At 39.6% G+C, this 27,305-nt stretch overlaps 1 protein-coding gene across 5 annotated transcripts in view; it reads left to right on the top strand.

Annotated features, from left to right (window-relative positions):
* The window catches only part of lrp8 (low density lipoprotein receptor-related protein 8, apolipoprotein e receptor), a 161,669-nt gene that overhangs the window by 102,133 nt on the left and 32,231 nt on the right, over positions 1 to 27,305 (top strand). For all 5 annotated transcript variants that reach the window (XM_027290045.1, XM_019265268.2, XM_019265266.2 and 2 more), the window contains exons 5-9: positions 13,604 to 13,978; positions 18,094 to 18,216; positions 19,697 to 19,819; positions 22,651 to 22,770; positions 23,997 to 24,122. In XM_027290045.1, the coding sequence (XP_027145846.1) occupies positions 13,604 to 13,978; positions 18,094 to 18,216; positions 19,697 to 19,819; positions 22,651 to 22,770; positions 23,997 to 24,122 (867 nt within the window). The remainder of the gene's footprint in view (positions 1 to 13,603; positions 13,979 to 18,093; positions 18,217 to 19,696; positions 19,820 to 22,650; positions 22,771 to 23,996; positions 24,123 to 27,305) is intronic.

Here is a 27,305-nt window from a genome sequence, read left to right as displayed (position 1 = left end):
GCTGATGCAAACACATGAAATGTGCAATTTAACTCAATTTAGCAACATTTCAAAAGTAGTGTTCTTAACAGGTGGATAGAAACATGTCTTCATTCCTCTTTATCTCTTCATATTTGCTTTCCTCCATCCAGTCTTCATTTTCTCTGAATCCTTGTCTCTGTGTATCCCTCTGTAAGTTGTTAGAGTGCAGCCTGCTCGTACACAGAGTCATCACATTAGGGAGTCTGTGGTCACGACCTAATGAAAACAACAGCTGCTGATTTAGTCATGTAATCTGAGCTGCATTTTTCACATCGAGTACAGTACCATCTCTGTCTCTCTGATGTACGATATAAACTTCCTCCTTGCTTCCCATCACAGGCACCCACACTCTCTTTTATTCTCTTTTAATTCCTGCCTATTGACTGGGAGGGCAATCAGACACCATATGTGTTTTCCATTGCCTTTCATCTGTCTGACCTGCCTGAGCCTTGCAGTAAAAAATAAAGTGGTTACTATAGCTGTGAAATATTTCATAGAGGCCTTGATAATAATTGATTTCTTGCCTGATGGTTTGAGTGTGTGAGTGTGTGCAATGGGAGGCTTGCTATTAAAATAACCTGTAGAGATTAGCTTTTGATCTATCATTTAAAGATGAAGGTAGTGGTGATGAATATTAAGTTAACCTGAAATCCTGACAAAAGGCCCGAGTTATGTGAGTTCACATGTCCACTTCAGAGGGCCACACAATTAACTCTATCAAAATGTAAGTAAATTCTCATTAACATGTAAACATGTCCTAGAAACAGAATTAAATGAATAGCAATTACCATTTTCTTTTTCTGTCCAAAGGCATCTTCACATTACCAGCAGAAAAACGTCAATCCTTTGCTACAGCGATAATGTTGCTATCAGATAGCTACTGCTGCTTGTAACAAACTTAGTAACTGCATGCTAATATTTTTGCCAATCGAATATCTTTACAGTGTATATCTCAGACCATATGTTATCATACCATTCTGGAAATTCAGAAAGACAGAATCTGTTATACACAATAATGGAGCTGGTGCAAGCAAAAGCAGTCTGACAGCAATTGAGAATAGAATGCTGTATGAATAGTTCAGACTGGTTTTCTGGTAATGCCAACACTTCTACAACATGCTATGATTCAGGGTTATTAGGAGGTAAAAGGTCTTTGGAACTACAACAGAAATAATGAAAAAAAACCCCACCTTTTTCAGGGTTGGTTGGGAGCTTGTGTATTCCAAGCTAAATCAATTAAATTTCAATTCAATTTTATTTATATAGCACCAAATCATGACAGAAGGTCTCATGATATGGGGTGTAGACTGTACTCTAATATTATTTACAGACACCCAACATTTCCCACCATGTGTAAGCACTTAGTGATGGTGGCAAGGAAAAACTTTTAAGAGGCAGAAATCTTGAGCTCATTGGTGGGCGGCCCTATGCCACTACTGGGTCAGTTAGAGGGGCTGAAGAGAGAGAGCGAAAGAGAGAGGGAAATTACTTTAGTGGTGGCATGATGATGGATGCTTTCATAAAGAATATTAAAACTTCTTTACTCTGCAGTGTAGAAAGTGTGTATATGTAGCACTATGTACCCTGAGATAAGACACTTTCCTTCTGAATCTGCTGCTTTCACCTCTGCCTTCAAATCTATTCCTTCATCCTCCCTACCACCCTCTTCCTCCACCTCTGATGGAGAGAGGTCAGACCCTTTCCTCATCCCTCCCTCCCGTGGCAGCTACAATTGGTGCAGTTAATGTTAATTAGGGCTGCTAATTGAGCATATCCAAATATTGAATAAAACATGCGTCCAAGAAGAGAGGATCTTTATTACATTTAGGAGAGGCCTCTGAAGAAACTTTATGAGCCTTTAATTTGTGTTAATGTGAAATTGCATTCAATTGGGCACACAGCCACTCCTAGCTGTGTTAGTGTGTGTGTGTGTATATTTTATGGTTGTTTAAACAGGGTACTTACATGACGGATGGCCTCGCTTTTGTTTGCTGAATGCTGATTTTTCTTCATCTTTATTCCTCTTGCATAATTGAAACCTGTTCCTTACTGCTCACCAATCAACCTTTAATTTCAACATATTGCACTGTTGAGGTGCTGATTCAGCGAGCGCAGGAATGATCCAGCTTGCTTAAGGCTGATCACCAGAGAAGTTTGCATTTCCACAAACCTAATAAGATCACGCACACTTAAATGAGAACAGACATTATAGGATTAGGTGGTTTTCCCTTTACCTCTTGATGCATCACAATTACCTGTTAATAGAAACAAAAAGCGGTGTGTCATTGTTGGAATTAAGAGGTTGAGTTCAAATTGTCCGCAAGCAAATGAATGAATTCCCTTGTATATTAATTAAATGCATCTTGTTTGTTTTATTAGGACCTGGGGGAAAGAAAGTGGATTTTTTTGTCACTGAAACTCTCTTTCCCTGTTTTTTATCCTTTTATTCTCAGTTTGTTTTACCTTCTCACTGGGTCGTTCTTAATAATGCTCTCATCTACTGCATTAAGAGCAGCTTAACTGTATCACAGTCAGACATGATATTTCTGATCCTTAGCGAGCTATGAAAATACTGTAATTGAGTCAGTCTGGATAGCATATCATATATATAGGCTAGAGCTAGCTTTATTACATCCACTGGCACTTACATACTGTAGCTGCTAACCTTCTTTCCTACTGGGAATGCATGATAAACAGCAGCCATTTAAAATCCTTTGACAGGCGTATGCAGACCTCACATATGTCATAAACACAGTAGAACCATCTACCAGATTTTGAAAAACATAGTATTTTATTTGTGAATAACACAAACAAATGTGAATAGCTGCTGTGGCTGTAACATGATTTATGGTTCAATACTTTTCACTTGCAACAACAGTAAACACAGAGTTGACCTTGTCCTGGACTTTGATCCGAAAAACTGAATTCACTGTAGTTATGAATGTGATAGCAATTAGGGCTTTCATAGCTATTTAAAAGACTTGCGATTTGAGAGGTAAATCTTCACTGTCCTCACTATTTGATCTGATTACGGATCACTTGTCAACAATTTAAGTGCACAGAGATTCTCCATGGATTTCAGAGAATTGCATCCTCAGTTTTCCATCAGTTAATAATAAAGTGGTCAGATAAATCTGAACAATACCAGTATCTGTGTGAGCCACCTCAGTACATGAACATGATTCTCTTCCTTATATCAGAGTCGGACAGCAAAGCTGATGACCCCTCCCCAATTCTTGGATGATTAGCTGGGCTCGCTGTATTCTTTATGGTTGCAGATGTTAGTTCAGGTTGAATTCAGTGCATTAGCAAGGTATTTAATTTTTGTGAGGCAGATTGTACACACAGTGTGCGTCTTGTCCAGTTTGTGCTTAAGCTCATAAAATCTGAAATGTGCCCAGATGTCTGCTTTCAAAATACTGAGCACATTTTTTTATCACTTGCTGCTGATCTCTGCCTCCTTCTACCATATCTCCCAGCATATAAAATTAGCCTAATGTTTACCCATATTTCAGTGCAAGAGCGACGCTACAACTTTTTTATGCACCTGAAGTCAACAATCAATATAAGAAGGCTATAATTTTGTGTCTATCAGATATTGTTACCTCTATATGTCCACTGCATTAATAATTCCTTTACTTTATTCTACAATCAGTACTTGCTACACAGACACTCAGCACTATATTGGTGAGGAAGTAATGTGTGATACATAAACAGAGAGACAGCCCAACTGACAGAGCGACAGGCTGAGCGAAAGACAGTAGTCAAAGAGGCTCCTGCAGTCCCTGGGGACCTGTTGCTCTTTTCACATCAGCCTGTGCTGCTGTGTTACATTACAGCAAGCGGCTGCTGGATCGATGCCCACCAGGGATACATTAGTTGGTGTTTTATAGCAGGGCAGAGAGGGCCGGAGGAGAGGGAGACAGTGTGTGTGTGTTTGTTCTGTGTTATTCTGGTTGCACGTAGAGGAAAGGAAGTGAATACAGTGTCTAAAGTGTTTTGTACATAAAGATACCAGTTTGTTGGTTAGCTCAAGTGCTTTCAACACAGAGGGAACAGCCTAAGTGAACATAGTGAGATACAAACTGTACACACATCCCTTCCCCCAGGCGTCTCTACACATGCAATATATAACTCCTTTAGTCCACGTTGCTGTTGGCTACAGTAAATGTAACCTCTATTCTATTATTTGATAACAGATCAAAAAGGACAACGAAGAGTCCACCTACATAAAAAAATACAGCATATGGTATGTGAGTGCATGTGCTTGAACATTTGTGTATGTAGTGTGTTTTTTTTTTTATCTTGCTTCACCCACATTTCCACTAGAAGAGGTGACTGTATAGACCTAGAGTGGAGGCCTCTTGTCTCCGTTCCTTCCCATTACGTTCTCCTTCATTTATAATCCTTTGACTGCTCGCTCTCTGTGCGTAGGTGTAATGTAATAGAGCACCAGCACACAAACAGGCCCGCTGCGCACCCAGAGGCGTTTGCACTTGCTTTAGACTCAGGAGGACCATTTTCCACCAACAATAGCTTTTAAGAACTTTACTCATTTGTCTTTCACTGCCAAACCCGTCCTTTCCCCTACCACATACTATCTCAGAATCACATGGAGATGACCGCCTGAAACGTAAAAAAAAAAAAGTCAGAGAGGAAGGATCAAAGTGAATTCACAGTTTTACAGACAAATGTGACCATTAGACTGCTTTTTTTTTGACAAGAGTCAACTGTACCAATTGTATGTATGTATGTATGTATGTATGTACAGTTAAGTCCATATATGTGTGGACACTGAGTTATGTTATTTTGGTTGTTTACCAAAATATATTTAAGTTTCAATTTAATAATGAAGATAGGCTTAGAGGAGTTTTTGAGTGTATTTGTATCCAAATTGGATGAAAGGTTTAGGAATTACAGCTCTTTAATATGTAGTAATATGTATGTACAGCTCTTTTTCAAGTGACCAAAAGTAATTGGAGTTGACTCAAAAGCTGTTTCAGTTCTGGAAGAGCATCCTTTGGACAGATGAAACTAAGATTAACCTGTACCAGAATGATGGAAAGAAAAAAAAAAGTATGTAGAAGGCTTGGAACAGCTCATGATCTGAAGCATACCACATCGACTGTAAAACATGGTAGAGGCAGTATGTGGCACGAGCATGCATGGCTTCCTATGGTACTGTGTCAGAAGTGTTTATTAATGAATTCAGTAATCAGGATATACTGTCTGCTCAGATTCAGCCAAATTCAGCAAAGTTGATCGACGGTGCTTCACTTTACAGATTGACAATGAGCCAAAATATATTTTTAAGGCAAAGAAGTGGATTCGGCAATGACCAAGTCAATCACATGATCTTATCCTGATGAAGCATGCATTTCATTTGCTGAAGACAATACTTAAGGTAGTAAACCCCATGAAGCCATTTTAGCCACAAGAGCAGTACACACCTCTTTAGATACCTCAGATTAGACAATCTAAAATACCCTGAGGAACAGTCTGTAGCCTGCCAGTAGACAAAGACACATGCTTTTAACCGTGATCAACATGAAAAACAACAACTCTATCATGATGATAATTATGTCATTACCATACAACACCCCTGGTAAAATACAGGATCACATGTTTATTGTAGAGATATAATCATCACACTTAATCACAATGACCTATTTTTAATGTATTCATAGATTTACTGCTTCACAATTATCGAGGGAATACAATTTAGTGCAGTGTGTGTGTGTGTCCATGTACGTATTTGTGTGTGCTATGTGTGTGTTTGGGAGGGGGTGGGGGATGGTGATAAGATTTACAACAGTGGAGCCACAATAATAAAGCGATGGCCGTGTCAGATTTTACCTCCAATAGCTGAAATCTAATGAAATAAGAAATGTTTGGACCGATGGCTTCCACAATGCATTCATGTCGATATATGCCTACATGTAAATAGAGACACACAAACACATTCATCACACACCACCTGCTCACACACATACACAGACATTCAATCGACCGTGATTGCTGGTGAGGCAGTTAATATTCAAGTCTAAGCTGCCTGTAGATGACATAGTGATTGAGCTATTGAAATATCCTATTCTATTCAGTATACTATCACTGTGTGTGTGTGTGTGTGTGTGTGTGTGTGTGTGTGTGTGTGTGTGCAGTCCCCATGGTCTCTACTCATCATGAAGGTGGTTAAGAGAAACTCTTTCCCTGGTGTATACCAATCAGGTTACATAGAGAGTTTCAGTCTCCCACTGAATTTTGTACCGTTTTTCTCTTCATCTAAGCTGCCATTTCACTCGGATTCCCCAGGCTCTCCTGCCAAACTACACTGAGGTCTTATTTTCAGTGGCTTTTCACACTCAGTTTGACATGTTTTTACTCTGAGCAAAGACAATTTTACCAGCATAGGTGACTAGAAAGTCCCATGCATCTTGAAGTTGAAATGCTGTGCGGCTATTTTTTGAGATTTATTCAGTTTTATGAATGTATTGTTTATAGTAATGTGGTTGCATGCTGGGGTCAGAATGCACACCAGATGTGGTATAAATCTAGAATTGATATTGATACTGACATGGAAAAGGCTTTAATGGATTTGCTGTTGCAGATATTTTTGATATTTTAAGGTAAATTTCTGTCCATTTTTAATACGTTAAGATTTTAAGATGTAAAATTTGATGTCAAGCCTAGTTCAGCCAGACCGTACTTGTTATTGCCAGCAAACCGCATATTGGCATAATTGTTGGTGGCAGTTACCGATTGGACCCCCTCACTTGCCCTTGCCCTCTCTTTTATAGTATGAAGGTAAAACTACAGTGGCTGCAATATGTGTAAAAAACGTGAAAAGCCATATCTAGCAGCAGTGTTTTGTTTCTCCGTTCAAGACCAGTACAGAAACATAGACCTCCACATCCTACATCCCAATTCTACGATCTGTAGATATAAAATTTTCATTTTAAGGCGATAAAAACTCATGTCTTGTCAACGGTGGCCAACACCATCATCTTTGATGCATTCAGGAGCTTCAGCACCCAGAGATCAACAACAGCTTTGTATACTTCAGGAGATAGCTATATTCAGCAGAAGTATGTGCACCCACAAATATGATACAAGCTTCAGGGTTATTGAAAAGCTAAAACCACATTACAGCCCACCCTTCATCTACTTTAAATATATTTACTTCTGCATCTCATTTCTCTTTTTTTTGTATCAGGATTTTTTGCATTGTTGGCTAAAGTGAAAGTTATTGAAAACCAAGGTGTGTTCAAAGCAATCACAAAATTCATATTCACAATTTTGATGAAAGTTTGAACTTGGCTTTGTTCCATTGAGAGAAGGTAGCAGATTTCACAGAGGAAGTAATAAAAGTAATGTTATTACACATTTATGCTTCTAGAGAATATGCAGTGTGTAATAAAGTATGATTTATCATTATTATATATAAGTACTGTAAGTATTGCAGGCTCTAGCACTATTACATTTCTTTATTTCTGTCTTCTGTTCACATCTCCCAACCGGAAGAGATGACTGACATGTTAAAGGCCGCTCTGCCACCAATGCTCCGAACATGTATCTCGACTCTGCGCCTGCTAAACCCCATGTGGCCAGGCTGCTGAAAGTGGATTTCTTCTGAAGTTGCTTTCTGTCTGTCAGTCAGAGATGAATCTATTAAGAATTTCACCTCTTTTCACTGTCTATCCGCCTATTCCATTAGGAAAAACAGATCACTTTTATGTTACAGCAAGTCAAGAGCTGAGGGGTTAGTCTGCCTGTCTGGTGGTCACTAGTGTGTATGTATGCCTGTGTGTGTGTCTGTGTGTGTGTGTGTGCACATGCTAATGTAGCCAAAGCACCGATAAATACTTTGCAGGAGCCCTGGAGAGGGACTGCATGTCAAGTTGTCTGTCTCTGTTCTCACACACACACTCCTCCTGCAGAATGTGTTGCATCAAAAGTATGATCTAAAACTGCCTCTCCTCCCACTCTTTCTTCAGCGCAGCCCCTCAGTGTTTAATCCCCAACCAAGCCACAGTCTAACATTTCTAGACCCGTGCAACAGACAGCCATCTTTTTACAGATGCGGGGATGCCAGCGCCTCTGGCGCTCTTCTTCCTCTGATGGTTTGCTGTTTTAATGATATCAAGGGTAATGGTGCCTGATACATAGCAAATGCTACATTAAGTAACTGTCCTAAAAAAACTGACACAGAACACGGGGATGTTTCTGAGAGCTGTGGAGTGCAAGAAAATGATGTGAAATCTGTGAATTCATAATGTGTGATCATTACAAAGTTACTTTGATGCCATTTAAAGTTGACACTCTCTAATTTTGTTCATTGGTACCTCTAAAAAGACATATTATCAAGTAATTGCACACTGATTTTACCTTAAAAGCTGCACTGCCTCTTAATCCCCAGTATATGTGGAGAAGTGAGTTGGCCATCATTAGTGAGACCTTGACAGAGAGCTTCCTTGCTGTTTAGAGACAGTGTTGCATTGCACCATTAGTTTCAATTGGTCAGTTGTCACTGTGCATGAAGAGGATACACCTGACAAAAAGTAATCCTGATTTGCACAAATAGGGTGAATACATGATACATCACCATCACTCCTCTGCTGCAGTGCCCCTTGATAATACAGGATGGCCTTTAGCTTATTAAGATGAAATAGTAGATTGTCAATAGAGAGGTTTTTTTTCCAAGCACATGACATTTTGCCTTTGTTTCGGTGAGGGGGATCCTGCGGTGAGCTTTTTTTTTTAATGGAGAAAAAACGTGACAGACCATGCAACAACACTACTCTCGTTACCCCTAAAACCAGCAGAACTATTGGAAACTCCACAGTCTACTGCCCAGAGCCCAGCTCAATATGAAAATAGTTTTGAGGCACTGGCACTGCACAGCACTGATGAAAACATGCACTGAAGTGTTGGATGCAGTTTGGTCTGGTATTTTAATGAATACTGAATAATTGAACAGAACTTTTCCCTCCTCTTTTGGATTTATTTTTTTTTGTTCTCCCATCAATCCTCATGAATATAGATGGTGATTTGTTTGCCATTACACTTGTGTCTCTGACAGTACAAGGCATGCTTGACTCAACACGGATTTGTTTTTTTATTGATGCTCTCTTGAAAGATAAGGCATGCATATTGATGTTTCGTAGAGTAGATGAGCATGTCGCTTGTCTACTGTACGGCCCATTAAACCTAGTCTGGACTAAAATGCCTTCAGGTGTTAGAGTCTGTTTTTAGCTGATCGTAGAGCGAGTGAGTTTCTAGTTAAATGCAGCATTTTATACACCGCTGTAAAGTAAAGGTTTAATTCCATTTCTAGTAATTAAACTGATCTGTGATCTTTAGCTTGCTTTTCTCCTAGCACACCTGGTGAACTGAGGTTTGTGAGTGGTGGATGTATGTGGGCAAAAGTGTGTGTACACTGTGTGCACAGGTGTATGTGCACCCACGCCACAGCTCAGTGGCTGACATGTGAGACCAGAGTCTGATTGGATTCTATGCTCCAGAAACATTAAACCCAGTGACTCAGAGAAAGGTTGGACTGGGCTGTAGCTGTGGCTGTGTCTCTGCATCACGTGTGTTTGAATGTGTACCTAAGCACAATAGATCCAACCGACCACCTGTGTGTGTGTGTGTGTGTGTGTGTGTGTGTGTGTGCGCCTCTGTTTAAGTGTGTTCAGTAGAGATTACATATCTTTTCTTCTTTCTGTGTGTGTGTGTGGTGTATACATAGCTGCTTGCTTTAGACTAGTCCATGCTTGAAGAGAGTTCAATTGTCCTTAAGATCAAGGTCAATGAGCTGTGCCCTATCTCCCTGCTCCATCTATTAGCTGTCCAGTGAAGGGTCTAGGGATGGATGGCTAGAAAGCTTCGACCCTAAGTTAAACACAATCACCTGCAGGTGGAGAAGGTTACTGTCAAGATGTAATCAGTTACAGATTACTGATTACCTATTTAAAATTGTAATTGGTATCCACAGGATGGATGTGTTTAATTAACAATCAACAGTCCAGCTCCGTAACACGATGTGATTCCTCTCAACTCTCCCCTCAAAGCTTTCTTGGTTGAATTTAGTAGGACATCCATAATAAGCAACTTAAATAAGTATTACAGTAATAGTTTTATTTTGAATTCCATCAGATACAGATAGAGTTTGTTGACTGTAATCCCAATGTATTTTATCTGTTACCTGTCACATCTGACCATCCACCCTTGCTGCCTTTATCTGATATTAAATCTGCCTGCCTGCTGTTCTGGAGGTGGCTCCCTTTTGTTGAGAAAAGACATTTCTTCTCTCGAATCTATCAATGGATCTACCTACCCCATGCACTTCTCTGAGCACCTGTCTCTTCTCCAATCTCCCGCTTCTCTATATCTAAGGATTGGCTTTGGTCCGTGTAAACCAGGAGACCGGCCTCACTGACTGATCGACCAAAGTCTTCTTGGCTTGTGTCAGCTTTGACGTGGCCAGGGGATAGGATCAGGAGATTGAAGTGACACACAGCTAAAGTGGCTCTATATTTTGTGTGGATGTGTGAAATTCACCTAGCTAAACATCAAGTGTCAATAGATTATATACATTTGTTGATGTTTTAGAGCTAAAATATTACATCTTAACATCAGTAAAGCATATGACTTATTTGTATCTTCTGCACAGTCTTTTTACAGTGCAAGCTGACTGATTTCAAGGGGTATTTTCTGGATTACCTAGCAAGCTGACTGATTTCAAGGGGTATTTTCTGGATTACCTAAAAGGACAATGGGGAATTCCTTTATGACAAAAAAAAAACAGGAAGATAATACTTTTCTTCCAGCACAAACACCACTAAGACTAAGTGTTTCTTGTAATGGCAGAGAATAGAAGAAGTGAAAAGCTTTAAATATGTTTATGTGAACCCACAGAAGAAAAAAAAAAAAAGAAAACGCACAGAAAATTGAACTGGTGGATTTTGGCAGAGGGGATCATCTTCTCTGAAACAGAAAGCAGCAGGGTTTATAGGAAGTTTGACATTTTTACAATAGTTTTTAATATTTCTATCAATTATTAGACAGTGTCCTTATTTGCAAAAAAAAAAAAAGCCCTTTTAAAAATAGTTTAAGAATAATTTACATTGATGTAATCCAAGTAAAATCCTCAGGGTTAGGGTCTCATTTTTAGTATGAAGGTAAAACTACAATGGTTGCTGTGTAAAAAACATGAAAGGCGCTATCTAGAGACAATGTTTTGTTTGTCCGTTCAAAACCAGTGCAGAAACATAGACCTCCACATACTCCATGGAAGAGGACTGAAGGTCTGTAGATATAAAGGGCTCATTGTAAGGCAATAAAAACATAAAAGTCTTTATTTTTGAAGGGTTGAGCACTAATGAAAACATACTTTTGCATATTATCTTCACTTTCTTCCCCCTAAAGTTACCTCAATATAACTTTGTTTTACCTATATAGGTATATACTGTATATTATGTTTTCATAATAATCAGGTTTCTGTATTCTGTCAGTGTGACAGAAACAAAGGGAATAGCTGAAATGTGTACAGTAGGTATTCACGGATAGGAGAATAGATGCCGTCACACATTTTTGTAACTTTTGTGGGATGTTGCGGATGTTGTGTTCTTGTGTATTTCAAACTTAAGCTAAAGTCATTTTTATCCATGAGACACACATTCGATGAACTGCGAGCCACATGCCTTCTCCTGTAGTGGGAATAAAGCTATCCAAACTAGCAAACTATCTTGTGTTGCTCAGTATCCCAATGGGAACCATACTGAGAAGCTTCGTATCCCAGGCATGCTCTTTATTACCAACACATCTGGCTGACCAAGCTTTCTGCTCCAATGAAAACCTCTTTAAAGGTCCAGTGTGTGAGAATTAGGTCTAGATCTATTGGCAGAATATGGCAGAAATTGATTATACTATTCATACATATGTTTTTATTAGTGTATAATAAAATAAGATTTGTTGTATTTTTGTTACCTTAGAATTAGCTCTTCATATCTGCAGAGGGAATGGGCGCTCTCTGACAGAGTAATCAGACAGTTGCACCACTATGTTTCTACAGTAGCCTAAAATGGACAAACCAAACACTAGTTCTAAATAGGGCCTTTTTTCATGGCCACCATAGGCGGGAAAGAGTGAGGCAAGGGATGTTCAGTTGATTGCAGTCTCACCATTGCAGAACATTCCTATGCAGATAATTTGTTTCACAACACATAATCACCTTCTGAGATTAAAAAAAAAAGATTTCTAATTTTTAGAGTCAACAAGCCTCCCACTGTTTGTACAGAAAGTATTAAAACAAATCATTTTATAACTTTACCCAAGTATTTGTTTGCACCTTATGTGACCCCCAACTATCTAAGCTTCTGCCGGGGTGCTGCTGATGTTGTTTATGTGCTCATGTTAATTAAATTACTTAGATCGGATTGGGGATGATTAGCATGCTAGCAGTAATAGCTAGCAGGGAATCCAATAGCTGATTATCATAATGAGTCCCTTTGGCACACTGTGTGGGTAGGTGAAAGAGAGAGAGAGTAAAGCGGTTAGGTCGGTCGCTCGGAGAGGAGTTACATCAAAGGACAAGTGTCTTTTTTTAGCAGAATACATGATTTAAATTGATTTGTCCAATCTGGCCGGGACTAGATAATGTCACTGCTTGGATATGGGAAAGAGGAAACAAGCAGTTTGCCAGTAAAACACAAACACAACAACGCACACAAACTGTATACACACCCTCACAGATATTTCCCAGCTGTCCAAAGTCTTGAGATACTGTACTGTAGGTAAAGAAATAAACACATGAACTATAATCAGACGATCATAGTCATCACAATCACATAAATATACACACAGTCACCACAGGTGTTCCTTTCCAAACATTGCTACACACATAAACACACACACAAATACTCATGGAGGGGTTTCAGCACTGCAGACACCTGCAGCTGTGCCCCCACTCTGCTCATTATACACCTGTTTCCACAAACTGGACTGCTGCTGCACATATGCTTGCGACCTTGCACTTAATATGGTACAATGTCATGCTTTATCTGGTTCATCAGTGTAGTAATAGTTGCATTTATTGATTTAAGGGGTTTGGATTTTGCAGTTGCAGTTGAGACTGTGTTTATTTTTATTGAATAATACATAATTTGCTTTTCCCATGAGGCAAAATTGTGTTTGTTTTTGATCCTGGCTCTTTACCCCTTTTGACTTTAACAGTTAGTGCTTTTCAGCACAATGCTGATTAACTCTACATTTTAACACCAACACTGTCTTTCGTTCCATCTCCAGGGAAGCGGAGAAAGACATATTGCTGCTTGTATTTCCACCTTCCCAAGGGGTTTTAATATATATATATGCAGTCATAAGTTAACTATACCCAACCTCTAACTCTTTCATCTACTCCCACATGCACAACTTCTGCTTTCAAAAAGAGTTCAAGTGGCTTTATTTGACTCTCTTTACAAAAGATTTTTAAAAATGTTATATATATTCAATCATGCTTTTAAAATGAAAGAAACTTTGTTAACCTCCTATTTTTCATCCACCTGTCCAAATTGTCCTGTAGATGCCAAGGCCTGCCCCTCCAAAGATTTCCAGTGCCGTAACGGGAAGTGTGTGGCGCCAATCTTTGTGTGTGATGGCGATGACGACTGTGGGGACGCCAGCGACGAGGAGAAGTGCACGGCTCCCACCTGCGGCCAGCACGAGTTCCGCTGCAATGATTCTGAGTGCATTCCCGCCCTGTGGAGTTGCGACGGTGACCCGGACTGCAAGGACAAATCAGACGAGTCCATGGAGCGCTGCAGCCGGAGGACCGAGCCCCAGAAACCACGCTGCCCTGTGGGCGAGTTCCAGTGCGGGAGCGGCGAGTGTGTCCACATGAACTGGAAGTGTGATGGAGACGCAGACTGCAAAGATAAATCAGATGAGGCAAATTGTAGTAAGTCAGCTGTGCAAATATTTTATTAATGTGGATGAGCTGATGAGTGTGTGGATAAATGTGTAAATGAATGTATGAAGGATGCTGCTGCTGTCGTTTTTAATCATAAGAAAGAAACCCAGAGCAGACCGAATTTATCCTACCAATATGAAATTTCTGTGTAGCCACAGTATGATCCAGCATTTTCTCAGTACCATTATTGTTTTTGTCCAAAGACTACTGAAAAAACCCATAAAAGAGTCATAGCTTTGACATACTATTTAATTAAAACAAACATAGCCAGTGTCGTTTATTCTGAAACAACTCCATAACTGCATTTCCAATCTCTGAAGAGTAGCCCTGACGTCACTGCACTGACTCAGGGGCACAGCTTTACTGGTAAATTACACTTGCAGCGTTCATCGAGATGAAGGAATGTGTCATCCAATTGCAATGTTATGGTTCTTTTATGCAATTTATCTGTGCTGTGGCACAGAGGCTACATGGTGCTTGTTAGGGGGGTTGTTGAGGGTAAATTCATTCTTTGTCTGTTTTTTGTTTCACTGAATTTCATGCACAAAAATCCTAGGATGTTATAAAAAGTTGATACCAGTTGTAGCCTTTAATGAAGACAATTAATAGATACCAACAATAATGCATGTTGTGCTGTGGAACAATAGTGATGTGTGTGGCTCACCACTACCGACTACAAAATGCTGTGCATTGTGAACGGCATGACAAATCTTGTGTTGTGCCGCCAAATGATTGAAGGAAGATCAATTCTAACTTCATCATGGAGGTCCACGAGTGGGTTGCCATGCAACCATGTGATCTGTCGAAGCAGAAGGAGAACGTCTGAGTGACTTTGACCATATGTGTTTGTTGTGTGAGTGTGCGTGCTTGTGTGGGAGGTTAAGGTCCTTCATCAAGCAAGTCCCCCATCTGGTCTTCACACACCCACACAGCACTCTGGGAGATGACAGCAGCATCGCACATACGACATGATGCAAGCAGACTGCGCTGCCACACGCAGAGACACACACATTTCATAAGACATCAGACACATTGAGGACATACCTGTTCCTTCACACACAGTCAAAGATGTACAGATTTTCGTGCACAATCAAATGTGATCATAGAGGGCTGTTAAGTTGATAAAAGTCACTGCAGTCTGACATAATCACTCTAAAAGTAAGTAACCAAACATCCTGAAGCACAAGTAGCTGTTAAAACATATAGACCATTGTCCATATCGTATAACCGTATACCCATCACTTCAGACTACTGATTGCATACTATTTATGCATTGCGTGATGGGATAGGTTTTGAGGCAAATATCATATGACAACAAGGTTAAAAACAATGATGCAAATGAGCATCAAAGTCTTAGCATTTAGGCAAGAATCTTACATGCAAACATTCCTAGTCATTAAATGTTTTATTCCTGCCGCCTCATCTTTTCAGGAGATAAAAGATGAATGTTTTTCTATAACATATAACACACACTAAATTCATTCAAATATGATGGCAGCTAATTTTATACAGTGGGTGGTCTTTGTTGTTCTTATTTCTATGTATTTCTATGTAAGATTCATGGATTACTTTGAACTGGTTTCCTGAAATAACTGACCCTCTAAATCTTATCTTCTTTCTATGTTGACTATCTGTCGACTAAATATTTTTACCTTTCAGTTTTAGTTCTATTAAAGGTCCAGTATGTCAGATTTTCGGAAGCTCTATTTACACAATATGACAAACATGGAATATAATATACAGTTATGTTTATATTTGTGTATGCTGTGATGTTTTTATACCTTAGACTGAGCCCTTTATACCTACAGACGCCGCAGGTCCTCCTCCACAGAGTCCATTAAGTTGAGCCACCATATTTCTACAGTAGCCTAGAATGGACAAACTAAACACTGGCTCTAGATAGGGCATTTTGTGTAGTTTATCCTTCAGGCCAGGAAGGATAGTGTGGGGCAAAATGATTGCAGTCAGCAACTACACAGCTAGATGCAACTAAATCCTACACAGTGATCCTTTAAGCAATTTAAGTAGACTAGTTTGTTAGCCTTTGCCAAAGGAAGATACATAATTAAAATGCTGAAGTACATTTTTCAGGTCTAGCATTAGGGGTGCTCTTTTTGAATAATAACATGAATAAAATATACACAGAAGGTCTGCAAAACATAAATAAATAAAGTAAGAGTGACATCAAGTTAAACGGCCTTGTCTGGTCTACACGTGCCAGTGGAATCATCTGTCTTAATAATCATGTTTACTGTTTCAGACATGATGAGACAGGAGCTGTGTGTACTATATGTATTTGATTGCGTCTGCATGCTCATCACACTGTGAATAAAAGTGGGCGGTTGGAGGTTTGTGTCAAACAAGATGTGATAGTTTTAGATGTCTGTGTAATGTAAATGAGCTAGCAAATCTCAGCTTAGGGAGTTGCAACATTTCAATGTAAATTAGAAATATGAGAATCATTGCATATCTCCAGTTTGTTCTCTCCTCCCCCTACTATCCTGCCAAGCTTTGCTCATTCGCACAGACCCGTCCCCTGGTTATTATCTCCCATCTTATTTGAAACATCTGTCTCAATAATCATGCGTTATTTCACAGGCATGCTGCGACAAGCGACTGTGAGTGGGTTGACAGGGGGTTAATGTAAATGAGAAATGGTCAATGGTTGATTCTCTCCTTTCCCACTTGCCAACTTTTCTGCAGATGGCAGTCCATTATTATTACTATTCATCCTGGGGATTTATCATAATTAGCTGAGATCAGATCCCAATCATTTGGCTGAAAGAATCAGCACATTTTGTGATGGCACAGGATTATGTCTTCCACACTTTGCTGATTTTAACATTAATATGTGTTTGTCTTTATTTTTAGTCTGAGTCAGCTTCCCTATGTGGCCATGTAAATGTGTGCACATCTCGCTGCATACATTTGAGGTGTCTGTACTGTATGTATCTGTTCACCTACAGGACATTTGTGGATGTGTGCTCACTTGGTGTGTGTGCCTGTGTTTTATTTCATATTTCCCGATACACTGATTGTGTGCCACACATTTCTTTGTGGCCTCCACAGTCATTGATCATGTCTGCCTCCATTCCCTTGGCAGAGCCAGTTCAAAACACAACACATGAATAATTAAACATCCAGTTAAGAAGACGAATGAGTTAAATAAACCTGCCCTCTGCCTTTAGTGCAAGCACAAACAAAATCCCATACACACTTGCACATACACACATATTCAATAGGTCACTGGATGTGGGTTTTCCTCAGACAGTGAATGAATACCTGCCTGTTTTTTCATTTCCACTGGGGCTTTTTCTGTGCAGGTAAGAGTTGTGTATGACTGATTACTGTTGGATTGGAATGCACTCCAAGTTGGCCTGATGAAAGAAGCAAAACACATACTGTAGACACAAACACATCATCATAGATACAGTTGAGGAAGAGAAATGATGGGCTGAATGTTCTGTAGAGGCACATAGCCGAAATTAGATGAATAACTGAGGAATGTTTTTGGTGTGGGCCTTGAGGTCCTCTGCAGTATTGTTTGTCTCTGATTGGGAACAGTAGATGCCAGTCTATCTCAACACTGTGGTCAAAGAGACCTATTGCTGCCTTCTTAGACATAATAGATGGCTTGTCGTTGACGTTCTAATCTGTGTAAACAGACATCTGTGTCTCCAGACTAGAATATGCTGACAATAACACCTGCATGGGTAAAAACATTCTCTTTGACTAGTTCTGGGCACATAGTATTTGTGGTGTTATCTTGGGGTTTAAAGTCTATCCACCAGCATGAGTTCGGCAGAATGTCGGATCAACTCAGGCACCTCTGATGTACTATGAGAGTGTCTCTAATTCTCCTTGATCAAGCAACAATAAATAATACAGCATAAGACATCAGAGGCTCCTGAATGCTTTCTTCCCTCCTGACCTCATTGACCATTGATTTCTCCACAAAAGATGGCTAAATGTAGTCACCTAATGCGTTAGTGAGTGTGTGTGGTTTTGAAAATGCTCTCCACTTGTAATTTAACTTTGATGATGATGTAACAGGTCAGCTAATTCTAGTGTATGTGTGTCTGTGCCTGGTCTGTGTCCCCCAGCCTTGCATACGTGTCGACCTGATGAGTTCCAGTGTGGTGACGGATCCTGTATCCACGGCACCAAACAGTGTAATAAAGTTCACGACTGTCCTGACTACAGTGATGAAGCCGGCTGCATCAACGGTAAGTGTCAGATGAATACAGGACATCCGATATTGAAATTCCTCCACATATCTGTATCATATTCATTTTCACTTAGATAATGCAGGTGGTCAAATGTGGGTTTTTCATCTAAATTTAGTAGCAAAATTCATATGCCAAAGTCTACTATGAAGAGAAATGTTTGCAATTCATCAGCTTCATGCATTTTTTAGTCCTCTGCCATATTTGATTTACCCCCCAAAAATTACAATTCTAAAACTACTAACAGGATTCACAGGGGATGTACTAGAAAGTGGCACAGATGGCTGCAGTTGGCTGCTCTAGTTGAATCGGCCCCATGAGAAACTGAGTTTAAAGAAGTTAATTTTGCACTGCTAAAGCAACACAGACAATGAGGAATGAGAGTGTAAGGGGGCACAATGTTGAAGTATTTAAAGAGTCCCAATATGTGTCTGCCTTAAATCTTGTTTGGCGCATACAAGAATTGCTCACAATGAAATGTGATTGTGGACTGCACGATTACATTTCATTGTATGCATTATGCAAACAAGTTACAGCGATATTTTCAATCAGCTGCTAGTTTACATATTGTGGCACACAGGCACACTCAAGGTCATTATCTGACACTTTATCTTGAAGGCAGTGTTTTGAAGTTCAGCTGTGAACCTGAAATTGATTTTTTTTTTCCATAAAGGTTGCAGTACAGTATGTGTGTGTGCATGTATTTTTTCAGCTGTGTCTGTGTGTTTTTCAGTCACAAACGATGGCCGACAAAGAATTATGCACATAACAGAGACGCTTAATTGGTGAATGTTACAAATGAGCTGGTCGATAGTTTTCACTCCCTCCAAATGTGTCTTGCAATCAGAAAAACATTTTCTTCATCATTTGTTGGAGCTTGTAATTTTTTCAAATTTTCATAAAGGAAAGGTCAAATCACAAGAAATACTTGCAGATCTTACCAATCATTTTCACATTCTGCATAAAATGATCCAGATCTGAAATGACTGTCGCAAACTGAGGATAAATAACATCAAACCATTCCTTTTAATAAAAAAATATTTTGAAATCTTAAATTGTGAAATGTATATGCTTGATGAAATTTCTTACATATGGGCTACTTAGGCTTCTCTGTTTATTGTCCTCAATAATGTCCACCAATTAAAATTCAAACTAAGTGTCTCCAACCTTACATCTATACCCTATTTATGTATACTGAAGGTAGCTCTAACTAATCCATTTGTTTATTAAGCACTGCCTGGTAGTTCTTACTGATACACAAAGCAGTCAACTTCCTGGCTGCCCATCTGCTTAAAAAAAGGTCACACACACATTTACTGTATCTGCCAAAATGTTTTGCAGAATGCTAATTTAATTCTACTGTGCAAGATCTGTTCAGGACACCATCTTAACTCCTCGAAAATGATATGTTTCTCGCTGAAAAATGTAGTAAGTGAATACCTGATCTCTAACTCTGTAGTGTGTTGTGTCTTTACTCCAGTTACAAAGTGTGACGGACCAAGAAAGTTCCGCTGTAAGAACGGGGAGTGTATTGACAGCAGCAAGGTGTGTGACAATGTGAAAGATTGCAAGGACTGGTCTGATGAACCAATGAAGGAGTGTGGTAAGTTCATTTCTCCCTGTTTCTCTTCACACACAAAAACACCCACATGCTCAGACACTCATTAGTTCTTTCACCACCTCAGGCATACAAGGACGTACATGCATGCTGGTGCAATTATGCATTAATGCATAGTAAGGCATCATCAGCTGCGTCTAATGTGGGTGGTCACTCTTCTCTTAGTAAATGAGCTTCATTTGATCAAGACAGGGTAAATCAGGACATTTCTCAACCGCCTTGTTATGATCAAAGAGCCAAACGACTCTGCCCTCTAGTGCGATCTTAGCCAGGAAGACGTGACCTGACTACATTACCCATAAGGAACCGCACAGATTATCCTCACACCATAGATAATTACCACTTAGTGAGCGTCAGTCACGGTTCTCACTTCACAAGCAATGCAATCCAGCCGCAGTTAAAGCAGTTGAGAAAAACATACCTGTTAATAAAATCTATCAAGTTAATGTAGCTTATGTAATTGCAATTGAATTACCGTGACTTGTGTTGTATCGTACAAGCAGAAGAATCTCAAGGAATCTGCACTTCACTCACGGTCATACTCTGAAGTAAAGTGATCTCAAGCCAGTCACATGGGTATGAAATGATATGTGAGTGTTCTGCCCTTTCAGCTAGCTCTGATCTTGGGGCAGATGGATATACACTGTAATGAGATTGCCCTGAAACCATATCATTAATGTTAAACATGATGTTCAGCATGTCTCAGAGCAAACCTGAACCTGCATCCTTCCTCCTCTCTGCTTTAGTTATAGCTGACAGCTGCCATTATCTTTATCATATACTGTATATGTACACACATTTTCACTGATCCCTTCAATGTGGTTTGTCACGGAGAAAGGCTATTTTACAGTTTAACAGTAAACGTTATTGTCCAAAATAAAATCAGTGCACTGAAACAGTAAATTTCACTTAATAGATCCAAATAACTCCAAGCATCTTTTTCTGAATTGTGTTCTTCTAAAATTATATAAATATCGGACAACATATACAGAGATACCAATATATTGGATACATCAAGGTCATAGTGACTCTTCTGAGAAGGCTTTCCACAAGTTGAGCATTTGTTGGCTGCTTTTCTTTTACACTGGAGTCTAGATCATCCCAAACCATGTCAGTTGGGTTGTGTTGTCAGGTGATTGTGGAGGCCAGGTCATCTGGTGCAGCACTCTATCGCTCTCTTTTTTGGTCAAATAGCCCTTACACAGCCTGGAGGTGTGATTTAGGTCATGGTCATGTTGAAAAAGAAATGATGAACCTAACCACAAACCAGATAGGATGGCATGTCACTGCAGAATTTTGCAATAGCCACGCTGGTATTAAATTTTCAATTAATCACCAGCAAAGCATCCCCACACATCACACCTTCTCCTCCTTGCTTCATGGTGGGAACCACACATGCAGATACCATCTTTTCACTTTCTCTGTGTTTCACAAAGGCACAGTAGTTGTACAAATTTCCAATGTCCATTCTTCGTGTTTCTTGGCCCAATCAATTATCTTCTTCTTGGTCTTTCTCAGTCATGGTTTCTTTGCAGCAATTTCACCACAAAGGCTTGATTCATTCACTCTCCACCAAACAATACATTTTTAGATGTGGTACTTGAACTCTGTGAAGCATGTATCTGGGCTCTAATCTCAGGTAGCTTTATTAATGACCTCTGAGGGTGGAATCTGTAACAAACGTATTCTCTGCAACAGAGCTAACTCTTAGTCTTCCTTTCCTGGGGTGGTGCTCATGAGAGCCAGTTTCATCACAGTGTTTGATGGTTTTTGCAACTGCATTTGATGACACATTCAAAGTTTTTGTACATGTATCAAAATTAAAAGACAGTTGGATCTTTTTGCCTGCAATGCAAATTGGGAACATGACATTTAAAGGAGGTTGATGTTTAACAAGCAGGCACGGTCTAATGAAAGATTTTTGCAATATGGGAAGTATATTTATATGTGTTTTGGAGTAAAACAAATGAGTACAAATGTTGTCAGGAGTGTCCATTAGAACACACTGTCTATACTGTAAATTACAACCTTAACTTTAGTTAAATGTCCTCACTTTCTTTTTTTTCAGTCTCAATTTCTATCCTTGATATTTCCGTCTTTCTCTCCACACTGTCTCACAGCAGAACCTGTAGCCTTGAAGCTTAAATCTTTAATGTAAACCGGTAATGAAGTACCAGCTTTAGCTTTATGCAGCGATCTCTCTTCACTCCCATTCCCTGGAGGGTTGTTGAAAGACAAAGGAATAAATGAAGGTGTGGAAACGGATACAAAAACGAAGAGACATAGAGGAAGCATGACTGAGAGGGAGTCCAATCTGTTCTGCTTAACACAAGCAGAAAATAGAGAATGAGATCCGAGGAGCAGTGTAACAATAGGCATCATAGTCGGCATCATAGTGTATCTGGTACACATGGCCAGAGTCCTTGTTGTGGAATGGATTGTTTCCAGGTACATTTGGCAAAGACTGTGCCTGTAGACCATGAACACACGCGCACACACATACACACAAGCAAGACCATGAATATTCATGAGTATACTCTACATGTCCCTGTCTTTTTTATTGCTTTTTAGTCCAGTGTCTTTTCTTATGGAATGAAATGGAAGAACTTTGAAGATGATTAAAACTCTGCACAAACTTTGGGTGTTTTGTCTTTCAGTACAACTCTTTTGTGTCTTTTCTGGGCAATTTAGAATTGTTCGGAATTGTTCCTGCTGGAGTTATTTAATCAGCATTTAACCCCTCTCTACCCCTCTGCCCTCCTGTGCCTGCCCCGTTCTCTATCCTTCCTTCCTACTGCCCCTCTCTCTCTCTGCAGGTCTAAACGAGTGCGCAGACAACAATGGTGGCTGCTCCCACATCTGCAGGGACCGGAGAATTGGTTATGAGTGTGACTGTCCCTCTGGGTACAAACTCCTGGACAAGAAGACTTGTGGAGGTACAGAAAAAGAGAAGTTATGTGACAAAACTACTGCTTTAAAGCAGGAGAGCACAACTAATGTACAGTTGCATGGCCAGGTGGGGCTGGTGCGATCTCTGTTGTTATTTGTTTTCTGCCATCCTTCATAGGATCAATAACCCCACTATTGGCAAGGGTTCTGGTAAAAGGACTGTATTTGACATACAGTATTGGGAAATGTGCTTGGTTTTCATTAAATATTCAAAGTCAATTTCATCGATCTGTGCCCAGTAAAGGACAAAGTCTGGGCATGATATGAAGCAGAGGTAAACTACTGCAAACCGACCTCTTTCAGTCATTCCACAGCAGACACATCTACATTTATTAAATGCACATAAAACTTTAAATGCAATGTGAGATATAGGGGATTTTTTGAACTGTGATTATTTGCCTTTAACATACATTGTTGTCTTTTCTGTTGCACACTATCATTTATCGTAACACATACTGTTCATTGTAACTCTGGGATCAAATTTTTGCATTTCTTCTCCTAAACAAGTTAAATGAACATGATGTAAAGCATAAATGAGACACCTTTGAAGTTGCTTGCACATGTTTTGTTTTACTTTGAACAGAGCCAGGGAAGGAGTTTCCCTACTTCAAGTCTTGGTGCTGAGCTTGACTAAACATCCCCAGTCCTGATCTCAGTGAGATCAAATTGGTATTGATCTTTTCTTGAGGCTCAGAGTTTGCTGGCAAAGAAGCATTTCCCAAATGTTAGACTTTTGCCTTATGGTTTGATTTGGTTTAAGGTGCTTAAATGAACCAACTAATTCTGCTGTCAGAGAAGAACTAGCAAGAATCTCTGAAAAACAAATTCATTCATTTAAAGAAGAGTGCAGAACAGCAAACGTGCATGACTTGCCACCAGATGGTCTATTTGACTAAGAAATAATATAACATAGATTCAGGTTTTCATTTTTGTAAAAATCACTTCTAATACAATTAAAGTCAATCATGGTCTCAATAATAATTTATGCAGATGCAATTTAACTTGGTTTCTCAAAATTACAATATCGCTTAACCTTGAGTATTTGCATTTCTCAAACTCAGATCGAATTCTGTCTATTGGCCAGATAGAAAGTAAATCCTAGAAACTCAATTTAAAGTGAACATTGTTAACAAGCTAGACACTGAACACTAAACAACTCTTATTCCTCACTCTTTTGTTCTGATCTGTTTCTGTGGCGTGGTTCTCTCCACAGACATTGATGAATGTGAGAACTCAGATGCCTGCAGTCAGATCTGCATCAACTACAAAGGAGATTACAAGTGTGAATGTTACGAAGGCTACGAGATGGACCCTGCCTCTAAGACCTGCAAGGCCGTGGGTGAGTCATTTATCACACACATATGCTAACACATGCTCACGCCCCTTTGTACAGGTAAAGACACACACTGTCATAGATGGATGTACTCTCCAAAATACAGTCGTGAGCACACATGTACTTAAAATGAATCACACGTTGACTCTACACACCGATTATCTTCCCATTTCAGCACCCCTAGCTACCAAGTCACATCCCACACTATTCTCACACTGTGGGACCCTGTGAAACAGGAGGCTTGCTTTGTATGCAGGCCCTGCACATCAATCTGTGCAAAGATAAATATTTGCCACATTTTTCTGCAGTCCTCACTAATGAAAAGTTTGCAGGCAGCTGCCTCTGCTCTCCCTTGAGTGTCAAGGGAAGGATGCTTTGTGGGGAGGGGGGGGATGCCTATTCACTATAGCACACAGGCAGTATCTGTACCCCTTGTTGGCCTGTGTAAACACTCCAAGCAGTGGTGTGAATGGAAATAAAATCTTGTCCTCCAAAGCTGCACCAGGCCTGGATGGTTTATTAAAAATGGTCTGACTAAACCGTGAAGTTAAAATGCAACTACAGCTTGTTAGCTACACCCATGGCTGCCTTTTAAAAAGCTCCACGTGAGTTCTCTGTCTGTTGCAGCTGGTTTTACCGATAATGACAACAAACATTTAAACACCTGCAAATAACTGTTTCCGGCTAACACTGGCAAATTAGAGTGCTGGTGCTGAAAACAGAATTTCAGCACTAACATGAAACAGTAAATCTTTTCCATTTAAAAGAATAGAAAGGATACCTGCGAAACTGTGGCCAATGCTTTAGCTACATTATGAAGTTGTACAGGAAACATAGCCTCTTGCTCCTCTCACTCTGGCATTGTCAATGCCTTAGAGCTACCCCTTTACTTAAATAGAGAATAGAACCTTTAACTGATTGAGTTACACAGCAAATTAACTTTTTTGTGGGAAAAGAGAGAGAAAAGAGTGTTATTAGTGATTACTGCCATTGGTCTTCGGTTGAGTCATGATCGGGTGAACTGGTCTGGTAATGAGAGAGCTTAAAGCTGAAAACAGGCCCTCACTCTTAAGCTAAGTGGCATAAAATCCACCATTGATTGCTTCATGTCTCTCTGTGTGAATCTTTATTACTGTTGTGCAGAGCAAAGAGTCCTTGTCAGACCAAGGAATTTATTAGAGGGGAGGAAAGAAGGGCAAAAAAGATGGATGCATTGTATGAATATTTGTCTGTATGATTGTTATAGCATGCCAAAGGAGATAGAAATGGAAGAGACAGCCAATGTGACAGGATTATTGTTTTTGTTGTGGTTTATTTATTCAGAGCCACAAACGGGCCTGGCACCATAAATGCAGAGATGTCTGTTTTGTGAAGCTGACATAATGTGGACTTAATGAAGCTACATTTGCCTGTGAACTCATTCCTAGACACCCAATCACACACATGCGTGGCCACAGACATCAGCACGTGTATACACACTTTTGGATTCCAGTCACACAAAAGCGCATGTAGTCATTTTGGGGAGTCACGTCAAGCACACACAATTCCCCTGTTACTGACTGGCCTCGAGGAATGTCACGTTCCGTGATGAGATGTGACGCGTGCCAAGTGCCAATATCATTTGCACATATTGAAGTTCAGGCTGCAAAATGCCAGGCTCGGAGGCACATAGCAAAACACAATGTCATCCTTGAGTCGCACGCAACACTTGTGTAGTTTGTGCAAATTGAGCCCATGAAGATAATTGTGAGAAAAGTTAATCACAGCTGAGCAATAACCTCTGCTCTTTGCATTCTCCGATGTATAAAGAGCACGTATCATTCTAATCCTAACACGTGGTTCCAGGCTCTGCAGATTAATTTCAGAGTAATATGTGACTGTACACTAGGAATGCTAATTAAAAGTAAAGTCCCAGGTTGGAGTCATAATGCGTTCACTCCTCTAAGCTGGTGTTTGTGCATGTGTGTGTCTGCGTATGTATTAGTACATGGCAGCATCCATTAAGTCCCCTGAAGAAAGTCTTGCTCTACACTAATTGCATTCATTGTTTTTGTGTTTACACCTTTATGGATGTGGTGCCACTCACTGAGTCGTGAATTCGAGTTATTATTATTGTGTCTGAGAGAGGGAGAGAGAAGCAGTGGGAGAGTTTACTTTGTGTATGAGGTATGAGAATAAAGGCCAATCCACACAGGAAGCATTTTTTCAAGGCATTTCTGTCGTCTGTCATACGTAAATCAGAGTTGATACAAAATGGAATTCGATTGGGGCCAAGACCAAGAGGCAGAAAGAGAGGGATGAAAATATGAAAGCATACACAAGGGAACATAACTCCTGCCCCCATTTCTCAAAGTGGAACACGGGTGCACCTTTGTGGTGTTATTCCTCATTATTGTCATTATTTTATGTCACAGTTGGTCAGTGAACACATAAAGATACCACAGCAGAGACCACAATATTTGTACCAAATTGAATTTTCCAAATGTGTTTCTTATTATTGAAAACATTCCTAAAAACAACGGATGTTAATCATGTTATTGTTGGATTCAACATTATTCAAGGCTGCTAAACTAAACAAATATTAATTAACTAATAACTGCAGATTAGAAGTGTCATCAAAAAAAAAGTGAAAAATACAAAGCAAATCTTGCAGCTGATAGTCTGGTAGTTATTGTGCTAGGAACCAGGAAAGTATTGAATACGGGTAAGTAGGGTTGCAGCAGTTTCATGGTATACTATGGTATAAAAATTCTGACAGTTATCATTCCATGTATATTTGCTTAAATTACGGTATTGAAAATTCTATGGCATCAGTGTATTAGGGCATAATATTTTGTTTAAAAAAAACTTTTCGTTCCTTTTTAAAGGAGCAGTGTGTAAGATTTAGGGGGCTCTAATTACAGAATATGACAGAAATGTAATATAACATGCAGAATTATATTTTCAATAGTGAATAATCACCTCAAAATACAAATTATGTTTTTGTTACTTTACAATGAGCCTTTTACTGTATATCTCAGATCTCTTTTTCCACCATGTTAAACCACCATATTTCTACAGAATGTACAAACTAAACACTGGTTCTAGATATCTAATGCTTGTGCATTTCGTGGACTGTGTGAGGTGCAATCAGCATTGACATTGCTAGATGCCACTAAATCGTACACACTGGTCATTTAAGGGCCATTC

The sequence above is a fragment of the Larimichthys crocea genome, chromosome XVII (assembly GCF_000972845.2).
Source record: "Larimichthys crocea isolate SSNF chromosome XVII, L_crocea_2.0, whole genome shotgun sequence".
Classification (NCBI taxonomy): Eukaryota; Metazoa; Chordata; class Actinopteri; family Sciaenidae; genus Larimichthys; species Larimichthys crocea.
Note: the sequence above shows the minus strand (reverse complement) of the source record. Positions and strands in the feature narration are given on the sequence as shown.